The 23,151-nt window shown below is 38.3% G+C and overlaps 1 protein-coding gene across 1 annotated transcript in view; it reads right to left on the bottom strand.

The window, feature by feature from the left end:
* Positions 1-574: 574 nt before the first annotated feature.
* Positions 575-23,151, bottom strand: part of CDK13 (cyclin dependent kinase 13) — a 47,884-nt gene continuing 25,307 nt past the window's right edge. The window contains exons 6-14 of the mRNA XM_059818395.1: positions 19,661-19,850; positions 16,688-16,744; positions 13,829-13,930; positions 13,639-13,716; positions 11,359-11,475; positions 10,275-10,406; positions 7,801-8,006; positions 4,259-4,822; positions 575-3,164 (exon numbers count right to left, since the gene is read on the bottom strand). Coding sequence (XP_059674378.1) covers positions 2,308-3,164; positions 4,259-4,822; positions 7,801-8,006; positions 10,275-10,406; positions 11,359-11,475; positions 13,639-13,716; positions 13,829-13,930; positions 16,688-16,744; positions 19,661-19,850 — 2,303 coding nt within the window. The 3' untranslated portion in view covers positions 575-2,307. The remainder of the gene's footprint in view (positions 3,165-4,258; positions 4,823-7,800; positions 8,007-10,274; positions 10,407-11,358; positions 11,476-13,638; positions 13,717-13,828; positions 13,931-16,687; positions 16,745-19,660; positions 19,851-23,151) is intronic.

Genomic DNA, 23,151 nt, shown 5'->3' with positions numbered 1-23,151 from the left:
GACTTGAAAATTTACCTCCAAAAGGGAAGCAGTAGGAGACACAACATCTTCCTTGCATTTTTGTATTGGAGGTCAAATCATTTAGTCCCCCGAGATCTACCTTCCATTTGAACTTACCTGCTTTTTTAGCCAACTATCACCTGCAGTTACATCTGAAGTGCAGGAGAGTAACACCAAATTGCACATTTTTAGTGAAAGCAACTGCCTAAGAGCTTTGAAAGTCTTTTGCTTGATTCTGAGAAAAAGCAATCTGCATGTATCACTGTGGGATTGTTTTTTTAAGATCAGTGAACAAAAAGCCTTAGCTGACACTGTCCATTTCTAAATGACACTAATGATTTTTGCCTTTAAAATTTCACTAGCTGAAAAATGCTACAGGGTGTCCTTACTCAAGGAAAACTATCCACTGCGCTGTCATTCACACATGACACTTTTGTTTTTCTTAAGCACAGGCTATTCAGGTCATAAGTATTTGTTTCTGACCAGGCCGCGTTTATTTTCAGATTGCAGGATTTTCTACTGTGTCTAGTGAAGGCAACTGCCAGACTTACAGGGACATCGTAAGCAGCATGACTCTCTCTCCATTTCTCATTTGCCAGATCATCAAACGCTACGTAGTTAGCGAAGTGAGTTTCTCCATGCTCTACAATGTGGTAGTTAGCCATACACGAACCAGGATTTTCAACTAAAACAAAACAAAACACCAACAACTTTGGCTTCTATTCTGAAAATCCAAAAAGTCACTGACAAGACTACGTTGGTAATAGTGTAAGTAGAAATTTTACTTTTTAAAAAGTAATAATTAAACACTCAGTTACATAAGGTACCGATTTGTCAACTGGATAATCAGTTGGAAAATTGTTTCCAATATGGGCTTTAAAACATTCTTTTACGTACATGCAAAATATAACCATACCTCCTCTCTGCAGGAGAGAGACCACTTGTTGTCAAAGGAAAAAAAAAAAGCATGCTGGAAGTTGTAATTAATATGAGGAGTGGCTCTTAGTAAGAGTTTTAGCTACAGGCATTTTATCAGTTGTTCAGAGAGACTCGATTCCAATATTAAAATGTTCTGTGGAATAGCAGACATAAAATCGATTAATTGGCACAATCACAAGTTTACAGAGAATTAGAACTAGTGTCAAATGTTTTGCTGTTGCTTTAAATACTGGTCATTTTTCCTTTGGTTACTTCCTATTAATGCAGTATTTGTGGTAAAAAGACGACAGTGTCAGCTTTTCACACAAAGTAAAGTAATTACTGCTGTTGACATTTAAGAGAAAAAACTATTTCATCACTTGGTAAGAACATATAAAGTATATTTTATTTGGCAGAGGAACTAAAACACTTACTACAACTCCAAGAGGGAGCCGAGGAAAAACTACACTCTTCGTTCTTCTCCTCACTTTCAACGTTTCTCATGAAGTTCAATTTGGAAATTATGAGTTCATCAAGATAAGGTTAGGTCTCTAAATAACTGGCCCACCTGAAGTAAACAGCACAAGGTTATGACCTATTTGAGTTGCCTATTATTATCTGAATTTTCATGTTAACTACCTAGGTTTAGGTATTATTTTCATATCAATCTATAAAGTACTTCCAAATTTTTGTAGACCTTAAGCTTACATGTTAAGGCACTTACCATTCAAGTAAAACAGTTTTTATATAAACAAGCCTGGGAGATGGAGAGAACATTTTACCAGAACATCCATTCTTTTTTTTTTCTTGAAAGAAAAAAAAAATAACATTGACCAAATATTTATAAAATTTTGCATCAAGAGAAAGGTTGTGTTTTATTATCTGAAATGAGCACAAAGTACACCTTCCACAATAACACTGAAAGCAGTGCAAAGACTGACAGTGACCTTTGACTAAAGGTAGTTCTGTAAAAAGAAAAATACCAAATAAATCAGTGCCCTGCTTTGATTGTTGTAAAATTTTTTTTTACATAAAAGTTGGTCCAAACTTACAAAAAAAGCACAAATGTGCATAGTTCAGAAGATCTGAAAGAGTGCCATAAAAAGCTGATGTCCCTAAATTTAGCATCCACTTAAAACTGCCAAAATACAAAATAAAATTCAGAACTAGAGTTTGTGAACATGTACAATCAATTTATCTAGTTTTCAGACAGCATGAGTTTTAAGCATTTTTAATTTTTCCTACTGTATGCAAGACCCTTTTCCACATAAAAATAAAGCTGTTGAATTAACATTATTCAAGTCTGTTGAACTGCTGCTTTAAACTGCAGCTAGGAAAAAAAAAAAGTTTTTCCAGATAAAAATGATGTGCCTGAGGAAAAACAGATACTCAATATGGTAATCCTCTGCCTCGCCCTCTCACTGCAGATGTGCTAATGTGTCCCCTGTATCCTTGGGAATAGCCAGGTCCTTGGGCAGGAGAAGTCCACGTCTGTCCATGCATGTGGCTGATGCCACCGGGATTTTCCTGTAAGTTACTTCCGTAGCTATAGTTGTGCATCTTTGCGGGCAAAGAGTGCGTGTTCTCTGGCCCTGCGGAAGCGTCTCCGCTGCTCCCCAGAACCGGGATAGGGCCGTGGCTGTATTCAAACCTATGGTCTTTATCTCCACTAAACAGCATGGGGCCAGCGTTGAGGTAAATGTCTCCATAACCAGTTACTGAGCTGGGAAAGGATTCCGAAAAGGCCGACGGAGGAGGGGCACCACCAGAGTGAGATGAAGCAGTACTGTAGTTATCCAAAGGCTGAATATCCGAGTTTCCAAGGAAGCTCCTCCTTTCTAATGCTCCTGATGATCCACTTCCTATTCCATCACTACTGCCATAATGGGCAGATGAGAAGGAAGATGATCCAAAGTTATCCTTGTAGTCTGGGCCTGTTACGTAGGAGTCTCTAGCCTGATAATCCACACTTGTTTGTACTGGCTCCTCTGTTGTCGCCTGAGCTTGGTGCTGAGCAAGCAGCTGCAGAAGAGCTGCTTTCACTCCTGCGTGAGGATCTGTTCCTGAAGAGTTAGTTATAGGCAAATGCTGGTTCTCTGTCCGATAATCAAGGTCTTCATCAGTGAGAGGCGGAGGCTCCGGTGGCTCTGGGGGACGCTGGTCTGGAGGCAAGATCCGAGGGCGTTCTTGTTCGGGTGTTCGGTTTAGAAGCCTCATCTCGGACTGCCTAACCAAATCCTCTTGACCTAAGCAGAGGAAAAAGAAAAGCTTTGGAATGAAAATATACAATAACAATACCAGAAAGGAAAGGACTCTTTCCTGGAACAATACAGAGGTTTGTTACGTCAATTCTCATTAACTTATTAGTTAAATTTATTGGTAGTCAGACAGATTATTTTGCAGAAGACAAGCTCATTTGCCTCAGGAGGGTGATGCAGGTTTCTCCTCAAAGTAAGATTACCAGGCAAGCAGTTAAAGAAAAATGGTACTAGTTCCTTAAAAAAAACCAAACCAAACCAAAAAACCTAAAGCAATACATAAACACTAGAAAATTCAAAGAGGTATCAGAGAAGATTTGCAAATAGGGATAAAAGTCTTGAGGGACAAAAGGCCACCCTATCAAGGAACAGCAAAACTTAAGGTTAAAAAAACCCACCACCCAAAAAAACCTCAAAAAACACCCCCAAACCACTTAAGAAATATTTCTTTCAACAGCTGCAAACGCCACAGAGCAATACATAAACCACCATATAATAAAACTGAAATAGCAATTCAAAAAGATCAACCCAACAGAGCTCTAAACTTTGAGAAGACTACAGAAGCCATTACTATACCTCAATGGAAACCTTCAACCGTGTGTGTTAGTGACAGTTATGGGTAACCACTCACAGAATTTGACACTAACAAATTGCTCTAGTCAGCATTAAAAACAAAAATAACATACCCTGTGTCCCCAAATTAGGCTTTACCTAAACACACAGCCAAAATTGGCAAATTCCATCTATGAATTTGCTAGAGAAGACTGTCTTCTCCACCACAAACACCACTAAGAAAAACCCAAACCCACAGAATAATGATCAATGTAACTGTTTCATCAGAAATACCACCGGCACTTGTGTACCACTTAGAGTGGGGATCATCTTTTGCTCTGTCTGCATCGTACCTGTTACAGTAAGACACAAATTCTATGGTCCAGACGTAAAACGTGACAAAATCAATTTCATCAGCTCTCCTATACTCACACAGACTCACATGGTTAACGTTTTAACTCTTTATCCCCAAACTATTACTTGTCCACTGTTTACGGTATCTGCCAGTTAGCAATAAAGACCTTCAGTACCTGCAGATGTATATAACGACTTGATCAGATGCGGGTAGCCGGGTGCTGGAGAGTCTACATCGTCCCGGCTGACAGACGCAGGAGTGGTGGGCTCTGGAGGCTGCCTGAGTTGTAATGACATTTCATTTCCTGATCCATTTTCCTTCTCCTCCAACACAAAATCTTTTTGTTTTGTTTGCTGAGCCTTTATTAACTGAGACAACAGAACAGCAAATGCACTCTGTACAGCTGCCTGGGCAGCATCAGTCTCAACTTTAGGCTGACTCAGCTGAGCAGGTGGTACAGGAGGCTGCGTGACGGCCGGCTGTTTTAGAGGCTCCTGTTCCGGCGGTGGTGGCGGAGGCGGCGGCGGCTGCTGCTGCTGCTGTTCTGACTGTTTTTCACCTGCTGACAAAATTCCAGCAGGAAGATTTATTTTATTTAGTTGCTGCTGAGTCTCTGGGTTTACCTTAATATTCAACACTTGGGCAAACTGTGCCAAACTAACACTTGTTTTAGACTGTAGCAGGTTTAGCAGGATTGCCACTTCATTCTGGTTTAACTGCTGTCCAGTGCTTGTTTTTGCTAAAGACAAAAAAGGTGGTTTTAAGTATTATTTAGAACTGGCATATTTCAGAAACTCAAAAGTAAGACTAATCTAGCATGGCTGACACAACTGGCAAAGCATGGGTTTGGACAACACAGAAATGGAATGCTTTTACATATTAACTGCCTTTGGGGGAGTATCTATAGGAAATGGAATAGTAAGGTCCAATATAAAGAAAGTGACTTCCAAGGGGTGCACACACACACTTGGACAGATGAGAAACAGCAAGCTGAAGCTCAATTTTCCACAATACAACTAAGCTGGGGCTTAAGGCCACCTGCTTTAGGCAGCTGTAAGATTTCCTATCCCCGCAAAATTTCCTATCTTGGAGATATCACATCCCTCTGTAAAAGACTGGCCATCTGCAAAACGTATTTCCAGTCATATTCTGGCCCATTCTAATTCAGCATCTGGATTCTAACACCTGCTCAAGTGACTAGGCTCTAGGTGACCCAGAAGCTAGTGGTGTAAATGCAAAAGCAAGTGCTGAGTTTGAAGGACAAGAAGTCAATCACTGAGTAGCAGGAAAATGAAGGTTTGTGACGATATACAATTTCTTCAATGAAATGGAGTTTGCCACAAATAGGAGGGGATTATGATGATCCAGAGGAATATGAATAAGGAAGTCGAATATCCAAGTAGTTTTGTAGCTTCAAACATCCATTGTGGTAGTTTATTTTGAAAGGAGAAGTGAAGAAGCATGGATTTCAACATACCCTATGAGTAGATGACTTAGAGAAGAATATAGCTAAAAATTAAAAAATGAGCTTGTGTGACCATGCTGGCAGAGCCCTGAATTTGTTTAACCCAGATCAACACGAAGACATTCTGTCTTCTTCTACCCCTGCCATTCTCCTAATTCACCAATATATTCATTCATAGCAGATTCAAAGCCATGCCTGAAAAAATGGTCACACACACAAAAATATTAAGTATTTGCCTTGCAAGACTAAGAGCAGCACAGCTGGAAAGTGCTGCAAACCCACAACCCACTACCCTACTTGTGGACGTGCACCAGGATACAAGCACTTGTAATCTACTCAGGCAAGATCCAGGGACTTCAATGATTTTATATATTTATATAAATATAAAAATAAAACCACCTTTTATTTGGCAATACAGAAAAAAACATCATTTCTAATGCCTTGTACTGCTGGCTCTCACTCAGATGCCATGCTTAACAGTTAACTTTGTAACATCTGAGGATGGTAATGCTCAACAAACTTCTCTCAGACTCAGTGAAAATTCAGCAGAAAAATGCCAAACAGGGAAACTAATCTACCTTTTCCATACTCTCTGGTTAGTTTCAAGTCCATTCCAAGAGCAAACTGTTTCTGGGAAATCTGGCAGTTTCTGCCAGAACAGAATTATTGAGCTCTACATAGCTCCTGTTAAATTGTAAGATGCAATAACCAGGGGTCCCATTCTTGAATCAGAACATTAGCAATTGAACCAAGGTGGTTTTAACCTCTTCTTTTGGGGTGCTCAGAAACAAATGCAACAGTTTTGTTCAATGCATGCACTTGTACACGGAGTTCTTTAGTGTGCCTTATTGATGATATCAGCTAAGGTGCATTATGGCTTCCAGAAGTGTTTTGCTTAATACAGAAAGCACCTCTGTGCTGAACTGTCTAAGCTCCACCAAAAATTAAATTGTCTTCTTTTCTACCTAGATGTATTTTTCTACGTACATATGGACAAACAGCAATACAGGTCTGAATGATTCCTTCTCTATATTTTTAGTTTATTTTGCATGGTTACTATTGCTGACTAATAGACATAATTGTCTCTCATGGGGCTACCTGTTATAAAAGCACAAAGAAAATAACGACTATCCTTTGGACTCTTTAAACTTCTATATAGCTTTCATTTGTGTGGGAAAAAAAATTTAAGGGCTACAGAAAGTCATGCTTGAAAACGCTGCCAAAACTTTAGCCTAAACATACGGAGTGGCAGAAGCTCACAGCTGGCTTACAGTGAGAAACAGGATAAACAGAAGCAAGAGGCAACAAATTGCAATAAAATATGATCAAAAGAACTATTTTCCGTATATCTTTGCACAGAGTATTTGGAACTCTGCTGTATTGTTAAATGAAGAGTTGATTCAAGATGGTTGGTGTTAAAGAATTTTCAGGCCTTGTGAATGCATTTACTGTTTTTCTTCAGCTGAATTCCTGTATCAGTGCCACAGGATTTATGGTAACTTTACACAGTCAAAAATGGTCTAAATTAAACTTATCAGGTATCTGTTTGGTATTGTTACTCTGTATATTTCTACATATTACAAGGGAACTATCACCGAACTGCTGAGTATCTCAAATGGTATCCACATACAAAACCATTACTTTACTCTTTATATTATATTAATAAAATTGGTCCCCAAGCAAGATACTTCAGTTAAGTTTCAGAATTAATAGCTGGGCCATCTACAGAAGTAGCTACTTCTTGTTATACCAGGTTGGGGCCGGGAGGGGTGTTTTTTGGGTTTTTTTTTTTTTACAACTTGGTTCAGCCCCAACAACTTGGAAAGCTGAAGACTAACATAACATGCAGAGGGAATCTGTTTCATTTGAAATTATGATTGGTCCAAAATCTGCCTTTTGATCAGTTTACCAACACCAATAAAGCTCCTCCAATCTATGCAGATTGTGAGGAACTTAGAGCAGCAGCTGGCTTGTGGAATTACAGAAGAATTATAGATGAGCAAGAGATAAAATCCCCTTAAAATACAGAGCAAGGTAGTTGCTCTGACCAGATTGAAAAATTAAGTAAAACTTAAAAGGAACAACCTAGTTTCCAAAAGCAAAAGTAAATCTTTTGTAACAAAGATTTAACTTACAATACTGTTCCTCCCTCAAGAATCCAGGAGACGTCAGTACTCTGAAAATAACATCTAAAATTTCTAGAGGTGCAATCCAAGTAGAAGGTAATTATAAGAACCGAAAATATTACTGACCAATTGCTACACTAGAGTTGCCCTGAGTTTTGAGTTGGGAAGAAGTTTGCATGCCTTGTGGGGTGTTGGTTCTGCTCTCATCCATGCCTAGAGACAGATCCTTCCTAGGGACTTTAGTTGCTGTTGAGTCATCAGTCATACCCATCTGCTTCTGTCTTCTGCGTTTCTTACTCCACAGCTCATGGCAATCCTGCCACAAAGGAAGGCTGCAAAGAATGATCAGAGATAATCAGTTTTATCCCAGAATTATTTTTTAATGTTTTTTTTAACCATGGTGGTAAAATAAAGGCTTAAATTATACACAATGTAACTTTTGAAAGATGAACCTACTGGAACTCGGAAATACATCAGAAAACACCCAAAGCCAGCAAAATCTCAGATGTGCTTTTTCTGTCTGAAATCTCTTCATTGATTGCCTATTTCAGACGCACAGGTCCCTCTGGCAGAAAAGGGGAACATGTATCTTAAAATGAAAATCAATGTTACTGTCTTGCATTCATACTTATGAAAAGCCTAATTATTTGTGTAATTCAAAACTTGAAAATCAATGCTGCACACTTGCTGTAAAACAGAATTTGCAGAGTAACAGATAACAGAGTTAGCAATATGAAAGTGGTTTTTTCAGGGTCCAGGTGACCAATTCCTTTTGTCCACCTGTAAAAGTACTATACTACTGCCCTCATGAGTTCAAATATTTGTCCACAGTAACAGACGTGGCTATCTAGTCTTTATAGTTGTACAGCACAGACAACCAAGAAAGTAGGGGGAAAAAAAAAAAAACCTTGCAGGAATAAATAGCACTTGACACTTAGCTAAGTTAGGATACTAGGAAGAGCAAGGGATATCCCAGTCCTTTAAGACAGATAAAAGCAGAGGCAAAAGTCCCTAAGAAAGTGATCTGCCACCAGTTCTGTCCTTCCAGTACTGTTCCCTGCAGGCATCCCACTTCTGATTTCCTGAGGAACGCAGAGACCCATCCCATAGATAATGGAAATATTGAGATAGGCAGTAAAAATAATGCCTTCTGTTTTCCTATTACATATTAACAACTGCCTGAGCAATTCCCTCACTCAGGAACATGGAAAAATTAGGTGACAGATGACAAGAGCCACTGGAACGGCAATTATGACAACTGCTTCCTCTATTGTCTTCCTCCGCATACCAGGTCAAAGACGTGCCAAGTATTTAGTCAAAAACAACTGGAAGCAAGCAAGAATTCATTGTGAGAAGTACCCTACAGTCCTTGCAACCAGCACTGTCACTTTCTTTGAACAAACACTGTTTCTTTGCAAAGCGGAACTTCAGTCTTTCAAGGGAACAGTCAACACTTCCCTGTGCATGCTCTGTCAGAAGTGTGTGTGGTTCCTCTTAATTTTTAAAAGGACACCAACGACTAGTTTCTTTTAAATTCCCATATATCAGCTTCTAGAATGGATGCACTACCAAGCCCCCGAAAAAAACCTGAATTTCTTCCCATTCAGTTACTTTAAAATGCATATGAACAACATGCTGGACAAGTGGTTCTGAGATTTTGGTGAACAGCCCAAGATTGCTGATTACTGATATCCAGTGATATATATGTCATATTCAGGCAATAAAACCTCTTAGCCTCATGTGTCAGGAGTATTAGTAACAACTGTGTGTAAGTAACAGGTAAGTCTCGAAAGATTTTTAATAAATTTCTTAGATAAAACTCAAACATTTTTCCCAGTTGGTAAATAATTGAAAAGAAGTCAGTACAGGCTGCCTTGAAGGTACAACTTACTCAAACAATATTAAAATGTTCTACATTCTGACAGCTATCTTGAGGGAAGAATGAAACCTGCAAATTCTGTAATACCTTTTCATTGTTTTCCTCAGGGCCTGTTCCAATATAATTGGCCCTGATTAAAATGACAATTAAGTCACTAGTGGACGTTGCAATTACAATTCCTCTCAGAGAAACCAACAGAATAAACCCTGCACAAAGTATTTCACTTCTCCTGCCTGTAAAACCAAGAATCTCATCTGGCACAGGAAATGATTTATGGTATTTTGCTTTAACTCTCAGGTACCTTTGCAGAATTCTATACCCAGTGTCATTCTACCATCAAAGAAGGCAATTCAGATTCATGGAGGACCTCAAAACCCTTGGAAAAAGTAGACACTGATAAACAGAGATAAAAGGGAAATTATGGTTTTTCAACATTAGAAACATTCATGTAAGAGTACTTCTTTAAAGGTCCTAACTCAGTAACTAGTTCTAGGAATAACAAATGAAACAGTTCTCAGATCCTCACAACCACTGCTATCATGGTGTAAGAGTCACTCAGCTGCACAACCATTTCAGCGCAGAATCACCATTAAACAACCGTATGTATCAATATTTTTGTCCTGCCATCATCTACTTTAACTGAAACACAATGAGCTTAATGAAATCAGTGCATGTTCGCATTTCATAGAGGTAAGGACCATTACCAAAGGAAATTACTTACTCTGGAGGAGGCATTTTAGATGGTTCCACATCTCGCAGAAACTCACACTGAAGAGCTTGTTCAGCTGTGCAGCGCTTGCTGGGATCCAGAGCAAGCATATAATCGAATAAGTCTAATGCAGCTGGTGGGATGCTACAAAAGAACAAAATGGAGAAAAGCACCACATTTTTATTTTGAATCACACGCTTCTGTGCAAAATTTTAACAAACACACCTTTTCCAAAATAACTGATCATTAAGTCCTTGGATAACTTACATCCTAACAAAACCCACTCACAACTTGAGCTTGGTAGTAAGAGGCAGACATAAATTTAACCTTTTATTACCTGTGTAAGCATATAACCCAAGTTTTCTTTGGTTTGTGTGGTTTAATTGCTTGAAACATTGTCCTCACAAAAACAAAACCCACCTTTTTAAGACAAGACTATAGTGTTACTTTACACTTTGGAATTTAGCACTCGGGGAGTTGCAGTTTTGATTGGTCCATGGACAATAATTCTATTGCTTTAAAGATACAAGTCTCATTAGTACAAAACAGGATGATACATTTCTCCTGAAACCCACAGTAACTGAAGGAGGGGAACAAACCCTTTAAAATAAGCTTACAGCTGTTTCCCATAACTTTCACGTGTGATATTTGCACAAAACTACTCCAATGGTAGTACTTTAGAATGCACGGTTTAGGTAACTCCTCTGTTGAATGAATTTATGACCCGAAAGACCGTAATGTTAACCAGACTACATATTTAGCTGTTGCCAGTTGTCCTAATAAAAAACAATTAAGTACTCTGAGCTGGTTTTTGGACAGGGACAACAAGCAGGTGTACCAATCATGGAAAACAAATGTTTCCTTAGGTGAAAGCTGACAGGTGGCTCAGATTTTAGGGCCGCCTTCCCTCTTCTTGAAGCTCCTATTAAATAAGGGTTAATACAAGCTCTGTGGGTATCATGGGAAGGATAAGAACCTAAAGCCATTTTTCTTTACACTTAATCTATGTTCATTCTCCAGAAAACAGTGAAGTTCATGAAGTCTCCAGGAAAACTTAATGCTTTTACAGGTGACTAAACTAATTCTTCATCCTTACAAAGCAAACTCTTCTCTCAGTTTTCGACGATACTGCTTCTTTGGTTTCATTGTGTTGAAATAAGCTAATTTTATAACATCAGGCCACACTGCTGGACAAGGACTCCCGCAAATTCGGCTGTACCAAAAAGAAGGGAAAAAAGGGTATGAGATCCAAAACCACAAGTGAGCACAGCTGTCATTTTATTCTTGCACATACAGCGAATACAAAAATAATTTTGAATTTTAATGTTCAGGTTCTTTCAGCTAAAATTTCTCTACTGTCCAATACCCAACACCATTAAATAATGGTGAACCGTCTATGAAAGGCAATCACCCTGCAAGACTAAACTTACTTTCAGAAGTCCACTGTTTCTGCCTCACCCCACCCCAGGCATCCTCTACATAAATGTTTTGAAAAACTTAACCAACTATGCCTGGACAGTACTCCAGGTATTTGACTTGGAGAACTGGATAGTCTAGGTTTAGAGTGCCAATTAACTTTTATGCCCTTAGCACCCAACGCCAGGGAAGATACACTAAACGGCTGAAAAAGCACTTTTCACTGAGAATTTTGTTGAGTCTGAAGACATAAGGGGGGGGGGGGAAATCATATCAGTAAGACCTAAGGGCATAAACAAGATCCGACCACTAGAAAACATGTATATTTTTTACTTCAGTTACGAGTTTTACGTCTCAAGCCTCATCTATCTCCACAAATGGAGTTGCCCATTGGTTTATTCCTCCCTCTCCACCCCTACCCATTTTGCCCAACCGAGGATGGCTGAGCACAGGTTGACCAACACCACACTTCTGAGCAAAAGAACTAAAGCGGCATTTTACCGTACATGCAAGGTTTCAAACTCTGATGCAGACAAGCATAAAAGGACATTTTGCAAATACATTTCCCTAGTTCACCCCTCCCATTTATTAAACAGTTAGTGCAAGAGACCTAATGATCTATTAGTTATGCCCCAAATGACATGCAAACCAATCTGACTTAATGCTGTTTGGGGTATGTAACTTTCAGGAGGGAAAAGAAAAATAATAAATCTATCTTTTTGCATCAGAATTGACTTCATCTCTATCTTTGAACATTAAAGTTAGAAAGGATAAATGTAGAAATGTTGACTGTAACATGATGGTGGTAGAGATGTTGGTAAAATTGATATATTACATTTAAACAGCCAAAAATGCAGAGCATCAGTGAAGAGGAAAAACGAGCTACAAACAGGAGCTTCTAGCAGGAGAAGGAAATCGCAAAATTTTAGTTTGCTGTAACAGACGTACAACACAAGAAGAAAAAACTTCAAATGACTGCACTATGATGTGCTTCAATGCCATCTAGTGCTCAAAAGCAAAAATTTCCCAACTGCCGAGTTTAGTTCTCTTTACAGTGAGAATGACCACCGATCCGCTTTGCACCTCCTAAAAACTTTTATTTTTCCAGGCCAGCTAATAACACATTACACAGAAACATGCTGTTTAATCTGTTTTGAAAAACATCTCAATATATAACTTTGTAATATTTTTTATTCATTTAATTTTTAAAATGTTGACCATTTACTGTTCAGGTTCTGTAAGTTCTGTAGGACTCACCCTCTTTTCCCCTTGTTTCTAGGAAGAGGACCTCTCCTCACTTACGAGGTCAATTATGATATCAGAATCAAGAGCAATTTTTGCTTGCTGAATAAAGGGAAAAAAAAAGATGCTCTGGTTCCACTGAGTTATACACATATCATTCTATGACTTACTGAGATAAAGGAAAGAAACAGAATTTTTACCTCCATAAACTGTCTGGCAGTTTGTAAGGGAACAGAAATATTGCCACAAAAATAATAAAGCCCAGGTGTGTATGCGGAAGGCTTGAAACAAGAACTCAAGACCAGTAGCGTGCCAAGTACCTACTCCTCCCAAATCCCACTTGTCCTTACTATTGTCCATGTTTTCGTTTCTATTTGCTGCAAGGAAGTTGTAACATCATCTTAAAAAATAATGAGTATTTTGACTACTCTCTCTTTACAACTTCAGTAATAGGCAACTCCAGTTGCTCTACAAAAAATCCTCTTACTATTCAACTGTATGTTGCTAGGACCACAGAATACTCACAAAAACCCCTTCTCCATGTCTGAGCAAAAGTCACTTGCTTTACAGGCCCCTCAAAACCTCTAACATCTCACTCAGGGTGATAACCGAGTACTTGTAAATGTTCGCAGTGCTTTATCTCCAATTTTAACACTAACAAAAGAAACCTGACAGTTTATGAGGCACCTACTATGTGGTAGTAGTGCTTGCAAGTTACCTTATAAGTTCCAGTTGAGCAAGTTCTTGATTTGCTTGAAATATTGGCTTTTTTGTAAAAAGTTCACCCAGGATGCAGCTGTAAAACAGTTTTGCACAATTCCATCATCATGGCTTTCAATATAGGTTGATAGAAACATTTATTTTCGGCTTGTTTTTATGCTTGCTACACTTCTGTACTAATCTCTTACCCACAGCTCCAGACATCGATAGCTGGTGTGTATCTTTCTTCTCCAAGCAGAAGTTCAGGAGGCCGATACCATAGTGTAATAACTTTGTTGGTATATGGTCGGCTGTTGGAGGGAGGAAAAAGAGAGGACTATCATTTTACTACAATCTCATTTCTGAAAAAGTGATACTTCGAGGACTTTACTTCTGTGGTGCTGTTTAAGAACAGTACACTCTTCCACTCCATTTTCCTAATTTTAGTCCTGCAAAGCTGCAACTGCACAACAGCAAATACAACTGCCTGACCAAGGCTATCAAAGGACAGATTGACGATACAAATAATAATCACATAGCCATTTCGATGCTATGTGAATCCCATATCTCAATTATTATTCAAATAGCAATACTGTATATTTATTACATTGCTAGTAATTTCAAGAGAGGACCTGCTTGGATAAAATCAGTAATTTCTGGGCAGCTATTGATTATTAGAATACTGCATATAGGACCTCTACAACCATTTTGAAAAGAAGAAAAAAAAGTCACTTTCCCCTCTGTAAATAGGAGAAAGAGAGACAAAGCCTTTTTCTTCAACTACATCCTTCAACAATTTTGATTCCAAAGCCTGGAATGCTTCCAATATCTTCCTATGTTTCAAAACATCTTTAATTCTCTACAGCTCTAACCAGAAGTTTTGGTCACTGGGAATAATCCTTTCCACCCTCACATTAAGGCAAGGATTTCCACTTAGAAACACATTTTTTTGTGGACAGGCCAAGATACAGCATCAACAGTTCAGAATGGAAGGCAGAAAACAGATGTTAGGTCTTGGTTCTGTTTCAACCAGGGTGTCTTAAAAGTGATCCCAAAATTCTTTCAGTTTTAATAATTCACTCTTACCAACACCAGGTAACTCCAAATAGAAAGCAGAGTAACATTAAGTGCGGGGTTTGAACAACCATAGCATAAAGTCTAACAAGTTCTTATAACATACTCAGTGGTACATGTATTATTTCTGCAAAATCACCCGAGGCTTTTTTCCCACTAAGAGACTCCCCAGTTAATTTTTAAAATGTAGTATGTTTTTTGAAACAATCCCATCATTTATCTTATTTATCTCTGAAGCAAGCATTCCTCTATGAAATGTTTACATGATATGGACTTTCTCTACAGAAACACCACTCATATACATTAGTATACGGTGCTTTTTATTTGAACAGATGTTTTCTTACACAATCTGTCATATCTCCTACTCAAAACATATTAAATCCACCAGAACAACATTTAAAGGAGCGCAACTACAACCAGCAATGGGCATTTACTTAAAACTAAATTTTTATTTCCTCCCCATTATGCTCCTACTAAAATTCTGTACTCTTTTAAAAAGTATATCATTCTAAACAACAGTAAAACAAATGTAAAATACATTAATTTAAAGCAGCAGCTATTATACACTTGTTGGTACACATCAATTACATCTGTTACTGCAGGTCAGAAGCTACTCAGAAGGAAAACAAATGACAAAAGAACTGTCAAAAATCTACTAATGAGATTCTAATTATCCTCCCAAGTTCAACTGGCAATTGTATTAGCTAGCATAATTACATTCTAATCTCGGTTTCATTTATGTATAATGGCGTAATAATGTTCCTGTTTGATGTATAGTAAAATCTGTTATACGCGCTACAAAGACACTGAACTTTCAATCATTCAATTCTTAATGAACAGTTAGTTTTACAAGCAAAATTTAAATTAATTTAAAACAGACATTCAAAAAAACCCATGGTAAACCAGAGGGGAAAAAATTAGGTCAGTTTGGTGCACATTAAAATAAGAAGGTAGGATGGCATCAATCCCTTTTATTGCAAGTATAGCCAAAACAAAAATTATTTACCCAGCAGATGCTTAAGATTATCTTACCCTGCTACTACATTCAACAGTTTTCATAACTGTACTTAAGCATATGTTCCTGAAATAACAGCTCAGAAGACAGTTAAACTAATGCTATCAGGTTCAACAACAAGCTCAGAGCTCTGTGAGAGAACAATAAACTCATAAAGCTAACATTATGGATATTATCTCCTGAATTAGGCATGCAGAAATCAAAGTAAGCCAAGGTAGCTAATATTCTCTGTATCCAACCACCCGATGTACATGCTAGTGTAATGAACATGCAGTCTGAACTTTGAAAACCCAGTTCCACATGACAAACACATGACATTACAATATAAATATTGAAGTCTTAATCATAAAAACTGTGCACCTGTCTCCTGGAGTACAAGCATAATGAAGCCAAGAACAACAGAAGCACAAGTCGCAAGAAGTTTCAGAATAACTTTTATTTAAACTTGTATCTCTGTTTCCAGCAGATTCAACAGCACTGACTGCCTAAAGAATACAACGAACCTCTTCAAATGTAAGGTTAAATGTTACACAAAAGTAATGCTTTTTAAAAAGAAACTGTGTACTAACTTGTGTCAGCAAAAAAATTTTGCTTTCCCTACATAAGCTTTTCCTAGATATACCAACAGAAAGAATATACTTTAGGTTTACAGGACCAGAAACTAATAGTAAAAAACTACATATTGATGCAACCTACTTAGCACTGCAACTCTTCACTTCCAATCAATACATGGCCACTCTCTACAGTTATTTATCCAGAACACTTGGAAAAGCAATATGCTTGCACAAAGAGAGTTTTGTGGTTTTATGCACTGTAAGACAACATGCACTTCTTTCCATTTCCTAAGCAATTACTTGTATTACAGTACAATAACGTCTTCTCTAACAAACCAGTCTTCTTTTCTGGCCCTCATAATACTTAGAATTATGCAAAAAGATTAAACTTCTGAATGCTTTTTCACAGTGTAATTATATCTTACCTTTCTTCAGAGTTGTACAGCCGAGCAAGCCCAAAATCTGCAAGCTTTATCTGCCCTCTGGTGGAAAAAGCAAAGAATTATTTAGTGGTTAATCCTGTTAGATTTCCTCCCCAAAAATCAGGTGTAGTTTGAGATTTTGAGACAGCTGCAACTGATCTTCACCAAACGACAGTAATGAGAGGGCAATGCCTTAAAATCTATGCATCTCTTCAGTAAACAAATACACTAACTTACTGAATAGCAAAGACAAGTAAGCAAAATTAGGTATGCTCATCAAATGGCATTTACATCACCGGATGTTAGTCAAAACTTAGGTATATACTGTAAAGTATTCAAATCAGTAACTCTGCAGGAAAAAACTGAGGGCAGAAACTATTTTCTCATGCCTTACTGCTAGCATTTGTACAACAAACAACTATCAGCAGTCATACTTCCTTCCAGAAAGCCATCAAAGTCCTCTTCTGCTCTTGTAAAGTTTAAATACAGCCTTTAAATCAGGGTGACCAACCAGATGAGGGCTTCTATTTTTGCCAGCAGCCAACTTGCTGAATGACACAACCTCTAACTCCTTTTTGAGTTTTCCCATATATGAAGGGAAGAGTAGAAGATACGGAGCTCTTGCCTGGCAGTTTCCACAGCTAAAAGGCACTGCGCAATGACCAGAAGCCCCCACCATCTGTAAAGTCTGGATGATTTAAACAGAAAGCTATCTGCAAGCTTCTCTAATGCATGAAATGAATGTTGGAATGTTACATGGGGTTTTTGTTTTTCTGTACTTATGAGCTTTTAAAACTCCTGTAACTTTGAAATATGTGCAAATGTCACTTTCAAATAAATTTTATCAAATTAGGGCATTGCTGATGTGTGTAAGAATGACTACTTTGTGATAATAAAATATACAAGTTATAGTTTCCATTCCATTTTTCCCCTCAGATGTGTGCTTAGAATTGCTGTAACACTTGGAGAACCCCCATAAACAAATGTCCCCCTCAAATTTACATGCTTATTCCTCAGAGAGTGTATTTGTGGAAGATCAATGAATTTTTGAGCAAAGACATTTAAGTTGCATATCTAAAAGATATATAATCCACGTGCTTGGCTTCAGGCTGTAACGGTAACGGGATTTTAGAAACGTTGGCTTAAAATTATTCAGATCAACTATCAACTTTTTCTTCTTCCAGTGGAAACATCTAAGGACACTCAAAAACATCCTAGGTGGAAAGATTCTGTATCCTGGATTGGAGAGAGCACAGTACAACAGAAAGCTCCACGTATACCATAATGCACTCTTCTCCACTGTCAGGTTACACCTCAGCTTCTGAGTTCCCAAAGGTGCACTGAGACAGCACCACCACCAGAGATCAGCAGGCAAGCAAGATTAGGTGTGTGGGCATAGTGAGTGATGTGGAGGCATGTGTACATCTGTTTAAGAGTCTGTATTGTAAACTGGCAAGACTGCGGTGGGATGCAGAGCTAAAAATAGTCTAATGTTAGTTCATTATAAGAAAAAAAAGGAGAAAAAAAATTGAACATTTAATTTGGAGAAAGCTGGAACAAAACTAGGGCCCTATCAAAAGAGACCTCTGATCCACTTTGCCCAGTATTTTATCTCCAACAGCAGCAGTAGATTTTTAGGGAGAACATGTGAACCTGGTCACTTTCATAGAATCATAGAATGGGTTGGGTTGGAAGGGACCTTGAAGATCATCTAGTTCCAACCCCCCTGCCATGGGCAGGGACACCTTCCACTAGACCAGGTTGCTCAAAGCCCTGTCCAACCTGGCCTTGTATGCTTCCAGGGTTGGGGCATCCACAACTCCTCTGGGCAACCTGTTCCAGTGCCTCACCACCCTCATGGTGAAGAATTTCTTCCTCACATCTAATCTAAATCTACCCTCTTTCCGTTTAAAGCCATCACCCCTTGTCCTATCACTACACGCCCTTGTAAAAAGTCCCTCTCCAGCTTTCTTGTAGACCCCCTTCAGGTACTGGAAGGCTGCTGTAAGGTCTCCCCGGAGCCTTCTCTTCTCCAGGCTGAACAACCCCAACTCTCTCAGCCTGTCTTCTTAGGAGAGGTGCTTTGGGGCTCATCTTCCTTGTACTTAACCACCACCCACAATCATTGTGTTAAGGATGCTAACACAGGTGTTCTTCTCTATTCCCTTTAGTAGGTGTTAGTGACCCCGTCCATGAACGCACCTCTCCTTTTTGAATCTCCTGACACTACCCAGAAAACCTCCTGTGATAATAAATCCCAGAAGCTGACTATCTGCTCTGTAAAGATACTCTTTTTTGCTGTTATAAACCTCGCTCTTACAGTTGCTCCCTGGTTTTAGTACCACTGGATTTGAAGAACAACAGTTCTGCACCAAAGTTATCCGCTATCTTCACACAGGCTTTTTATTTGTTCCTGTTGCACACTGAACAAAAGCATGTTTACTAATATGGTTTGTAATTATAAGTGGTTAAAGTAGTAACAAACAAATTCTCGTCCCCATTTGATTATGGCTATACCTGCAAGCCAAAGCATGTTTGACCATGCCCAATCAAATATTCTTTTAAAGCATTATCCTGACTGATGAAGACAAGGACCTCAGAATTATGTCACTAAGAACCAGCCTAGCCACACTTCATCTTGAAATGATGACACATCAAACACTTATGTCCTAAAATTCTGTTTTAATATATTTGATATTTAATATATTTGAGTTCAGACAATTTTCCCTCATACTCTGACCTAAAAGATTCAATCCTGCTGTTTTAACACAGAGAAGTTTAACAAACAATTGCAGGATCCAGCAGTAAGCAGCAACATTACCAGATTAGTATTTTACAATTGATTTTAAAGACACTAGGCAATCTAAAAAAAGTTTTGCTAATGTCTTAAAGCAGGTGAACTGTGAAGATTAAAGAAAGATTTAAAGATGTTGTTAACATACAATTTTTTTTACATACTTTAAGTAATATCCATACCTATTATTTAGTAGAATATTTGAACATTTGATATCTCTGTGCAAAAAGTTCTTCTTATGGCAATAGGCCAAGCCCTCCATCAGCTGTCTCATAAAAGATTTAATATGATTTTCATTAAAATGAACCAAACCAGATTCCAGCAGTCCCATCAAGTCATGGTCCATATATTCAAATACCAGGTAAAATGCACCTAGGAAAAGAAAGGGGAAGAGTAGGAGAAACAGAGAGAGAGAGAAATTGATTTAACAGCAGTCCAAAGCATTGCTGCTCCCTGCTTTTGAAAGTTGGAAGTATTTTTCTCACAACTGCTTACATTTTCTGCAATATTTATAGCTGTACCTCATGTCCAATAACAGCAATGAAATACAGTGCAGTAAAATGTTTTCATAAAATTGCTTTTCCATATAAATAGTTATAGCAGTCAAATGTTTGTGAAAACATATATAATGCTACCACATGGTACTTTAATCTAGATGGACATGTACTCCCCCCTGTGGCTCTCAATCTCCATCTGCTTTATTCAAAGAAAAATTAACTGAGTTAATATTCCCTATGAAAAGTTTGGGGAGAAATCTAGAAACAAAATATCTACAGCATTAGTTCATCTGTCATGATTCAGTGACTGATTTTTTTAAGCTTTCAGTGTGGAACTGGGTCAGAAATGAGCCTGCCCTTCTCAGACTAAAAATACCTATAAGACTAGACAAAAGGAGAAAGCAGAACTAACCTACTGGCAACAGCAGCTCTGCAAAGACAGAGTTCATATTCCAAGTTGCCACACACATATATTAAGCATAATAGAATCTGGTCTTATCTCACACTTGCCTGTGTAATTCCACAGATGAAGCTATTAAAGCCAAGGCTCTTTGATATATATATAAGCATTGTTAAAGAGGAAAAGTGTTGAGTGCTTCAGAAGCAGCAATAACCAACCTCCAGCACAAACACTCCCAGTACGATCTACTTTTTAGTACTTAATTCTTGGTCTTCTTAACTCTGGGGCAGAGAAGACAGTGTAGTCCCTGCAGAGCACTGGTGGCAGCGCAGAAACCACATTCAAGTGGGTCTGCCTACCTTCCATTTTCAAAAGCCTCCCCCAAAGAGATTTCAAAGCCACCACTCTAAAGTACAACTAGCTTCTGCCCAACAAGAACTCATTACAGGTTCTAGTTCCTAAATATTAAGTTTCAATTCAGAAGCTATTGAAAGTCTTGCAGCAATAATGAGACGTCAGCTTGCCAGAACGTACACACACACAGAGCCAAATTCTAATGAACTGTCTTGTTTTCTTGCATAGTAGCTGAAAAGGGAAGAAAGAGTGCTAAATCCATCTGCTATTTAACAAATAGAAAAAAGATTACTTATACAGTAAGTGTTAAACTTGTAACAAAGATCAGCATAGAGCAGCTAAACCACAGGCCATTGCATAAGACTCTCAGAGTTCATTGTTTTTAATTTAGGTCCTTTTGTCCTGCTCTATGTTATAAGGAGGAAGCAAAATACTGATCATAGAATACTCCTGTTGGTCTGTAGAGAGGAGGTGGAGCAGGAGGTAGATCAAGCAGGTACAACGCAATCCCACCACTTCAAAAGGAAAGAAGGAAGTATTAAGAGCCATAAAGAACCAAAAGTATGCTGTGTTACTACTTGCATAACTGAGTTCACCAGCGCAGCTCACCAGTTCAGCATGGTAAAAGCACAGAGGCTCCTAATCTTGGACTTTTAAAACAAGATAGCTGGCAACCTGGTGTTAGGTCTACTTCACTGACAACTGCTGAAGTATGAACCATGACATATTTTAAAATGCCTTGAAACAAAACACCTGATATTAATGCTGCAGTGCCAGAATAATCTAGATATGCCCTTCAGAGGATGTCAGCTCAACAAAACTGAATACCAATGATCTTGGTATCTTCTTGCTCTGGAATGCAAAGGGAAGTCATGGCAGCAGGCTACACTCTGTGTGTACATGACACTCTGTGTGTACATGACAAGGAGAAAGACTGGGAATGGTCAGTGGGATTGCAGACCTGTTTAGCGAGAACAGCTGAACAGTCTTCTTGTTTATATGCTAAGTAGACTCCATGCCTTGAGCAATTTCCTGCTCTGCCACTAGCTCCCGGGATTTTTCACCACTATTTATAACCAGCAATCACAATTGGTACCCTCATGCAAGAAGGAAAGCTGACAACAATGAGGACAATTCATCAATAAAACAGACTAGTACCTGGAAGATGACATCCAATGATTTATATTCTCTGCAACTCTCATTAAGAAACATACACTAGAACAGTATAAACGCTAACTGTTCCTTCCATATCAGAGCAAGAGCAAATGCACAGATCCATTACATCTGTACACTACTACCTATTTATTACTTACATATTATACAATCTTAGAATTTGTTTTAAAAAGAAAAACTGTCAAAGCTGAATCTTCTTCACTGGTTATGAGAAACTATTAAAACTAGTCTACTAGCCTTGGCAGTCTAACCATTAAAACCTAATTTTCAGTATTATTCAAACTATATTTGGAATTAATTGTAGCTACAAAAAAGGTATCAAGGAAACTGAAGTGAAACTTCTGTCAGTTTATTTCTAGACAAACACGGTGCCCTTTTCTGGTAGAGGTCTACAGTTTCAGTCAACAGGACAGCTATGTTATTCCACTTGATCATTTCAAATCTCCATTGCTTTTCATCACATCAGGTGATCTGATCCTTCATAACAGGGAAAGAAGCTATAGATATTCAGGAAGAAGAAAACAGTCACAGAAGACTTCACAAGTGAACTATGCACAAGCAAAAGTCTGCTTACTACAGCATAGTCCGAGTTCGAGATTACAGCATCCTTTAGTTCAATCAAAACAAATGCCACACAAATATCCATTTCTCAAAAATGAAAACATCACAGAGAAAATAATTGTTCTTCCCTTTAATGAAGCCAAGATTTTTGATAACTTGGAGGTTATGTTTTAAAATTACCCTTTGTTTCATGCCAGCTTTGCCCAATATCTACATTTCTGGAAGCAGTGTCATAAAAACACCTAAAGGTCTGTTACAGTAAGGCTCATGCAATTCAAATGAACCCAGAATTACTTATTTGACTTTAATATTACTCATCTTACTGCTGTTATGTTAAAAACCTGCACTTCCCAATAAGGACCTGTGTGGGGTGGGAGGCAGCCTACAGTCCATTTCCAGATGCTGCAACAAAGTGCTAACAGGGGGGTTATGTCTTGGATGCCCCATTTCCTTTGCTCATCTCCATTCCTTCATCTACTGAGATAATAAGAACTTTAATGTCACTGCACGTTGATGGAGCAGCAGCTGGAACAGCTGAACAGTAGTAATATTGCCTAGTTCTGAATATAGGCTAAGAGATAGCAGCTGAATCTGTTAGGGAGGTACAAAATAAATAAAGGAGACTCACATGGATGGAAACAATCCTCGCCTTACTCCTTTTGTTTGCACTTAGAAAAATTCATCTTTT

The sequence above is a fragment of the Gavia stellata genome, chromosome 6 (genome assembly GCF_030936135.1).
Source record: "Gavia stellata isolate bGavSte3 chromosome 6, bGavSte3.hap2, whole genome shotgun sequence".
Lineage (NCBI taxonomy): Eukaryota > Metazoa > Chordata > Aves > Gaviiformes > Gaviidae > Gavia > Gavia stellata.
The sequence above is the reverse complement of the archived record's forward strand: the minus strand, read 5'-3'. Positions and strand labels throughout refer to the sequence as shown.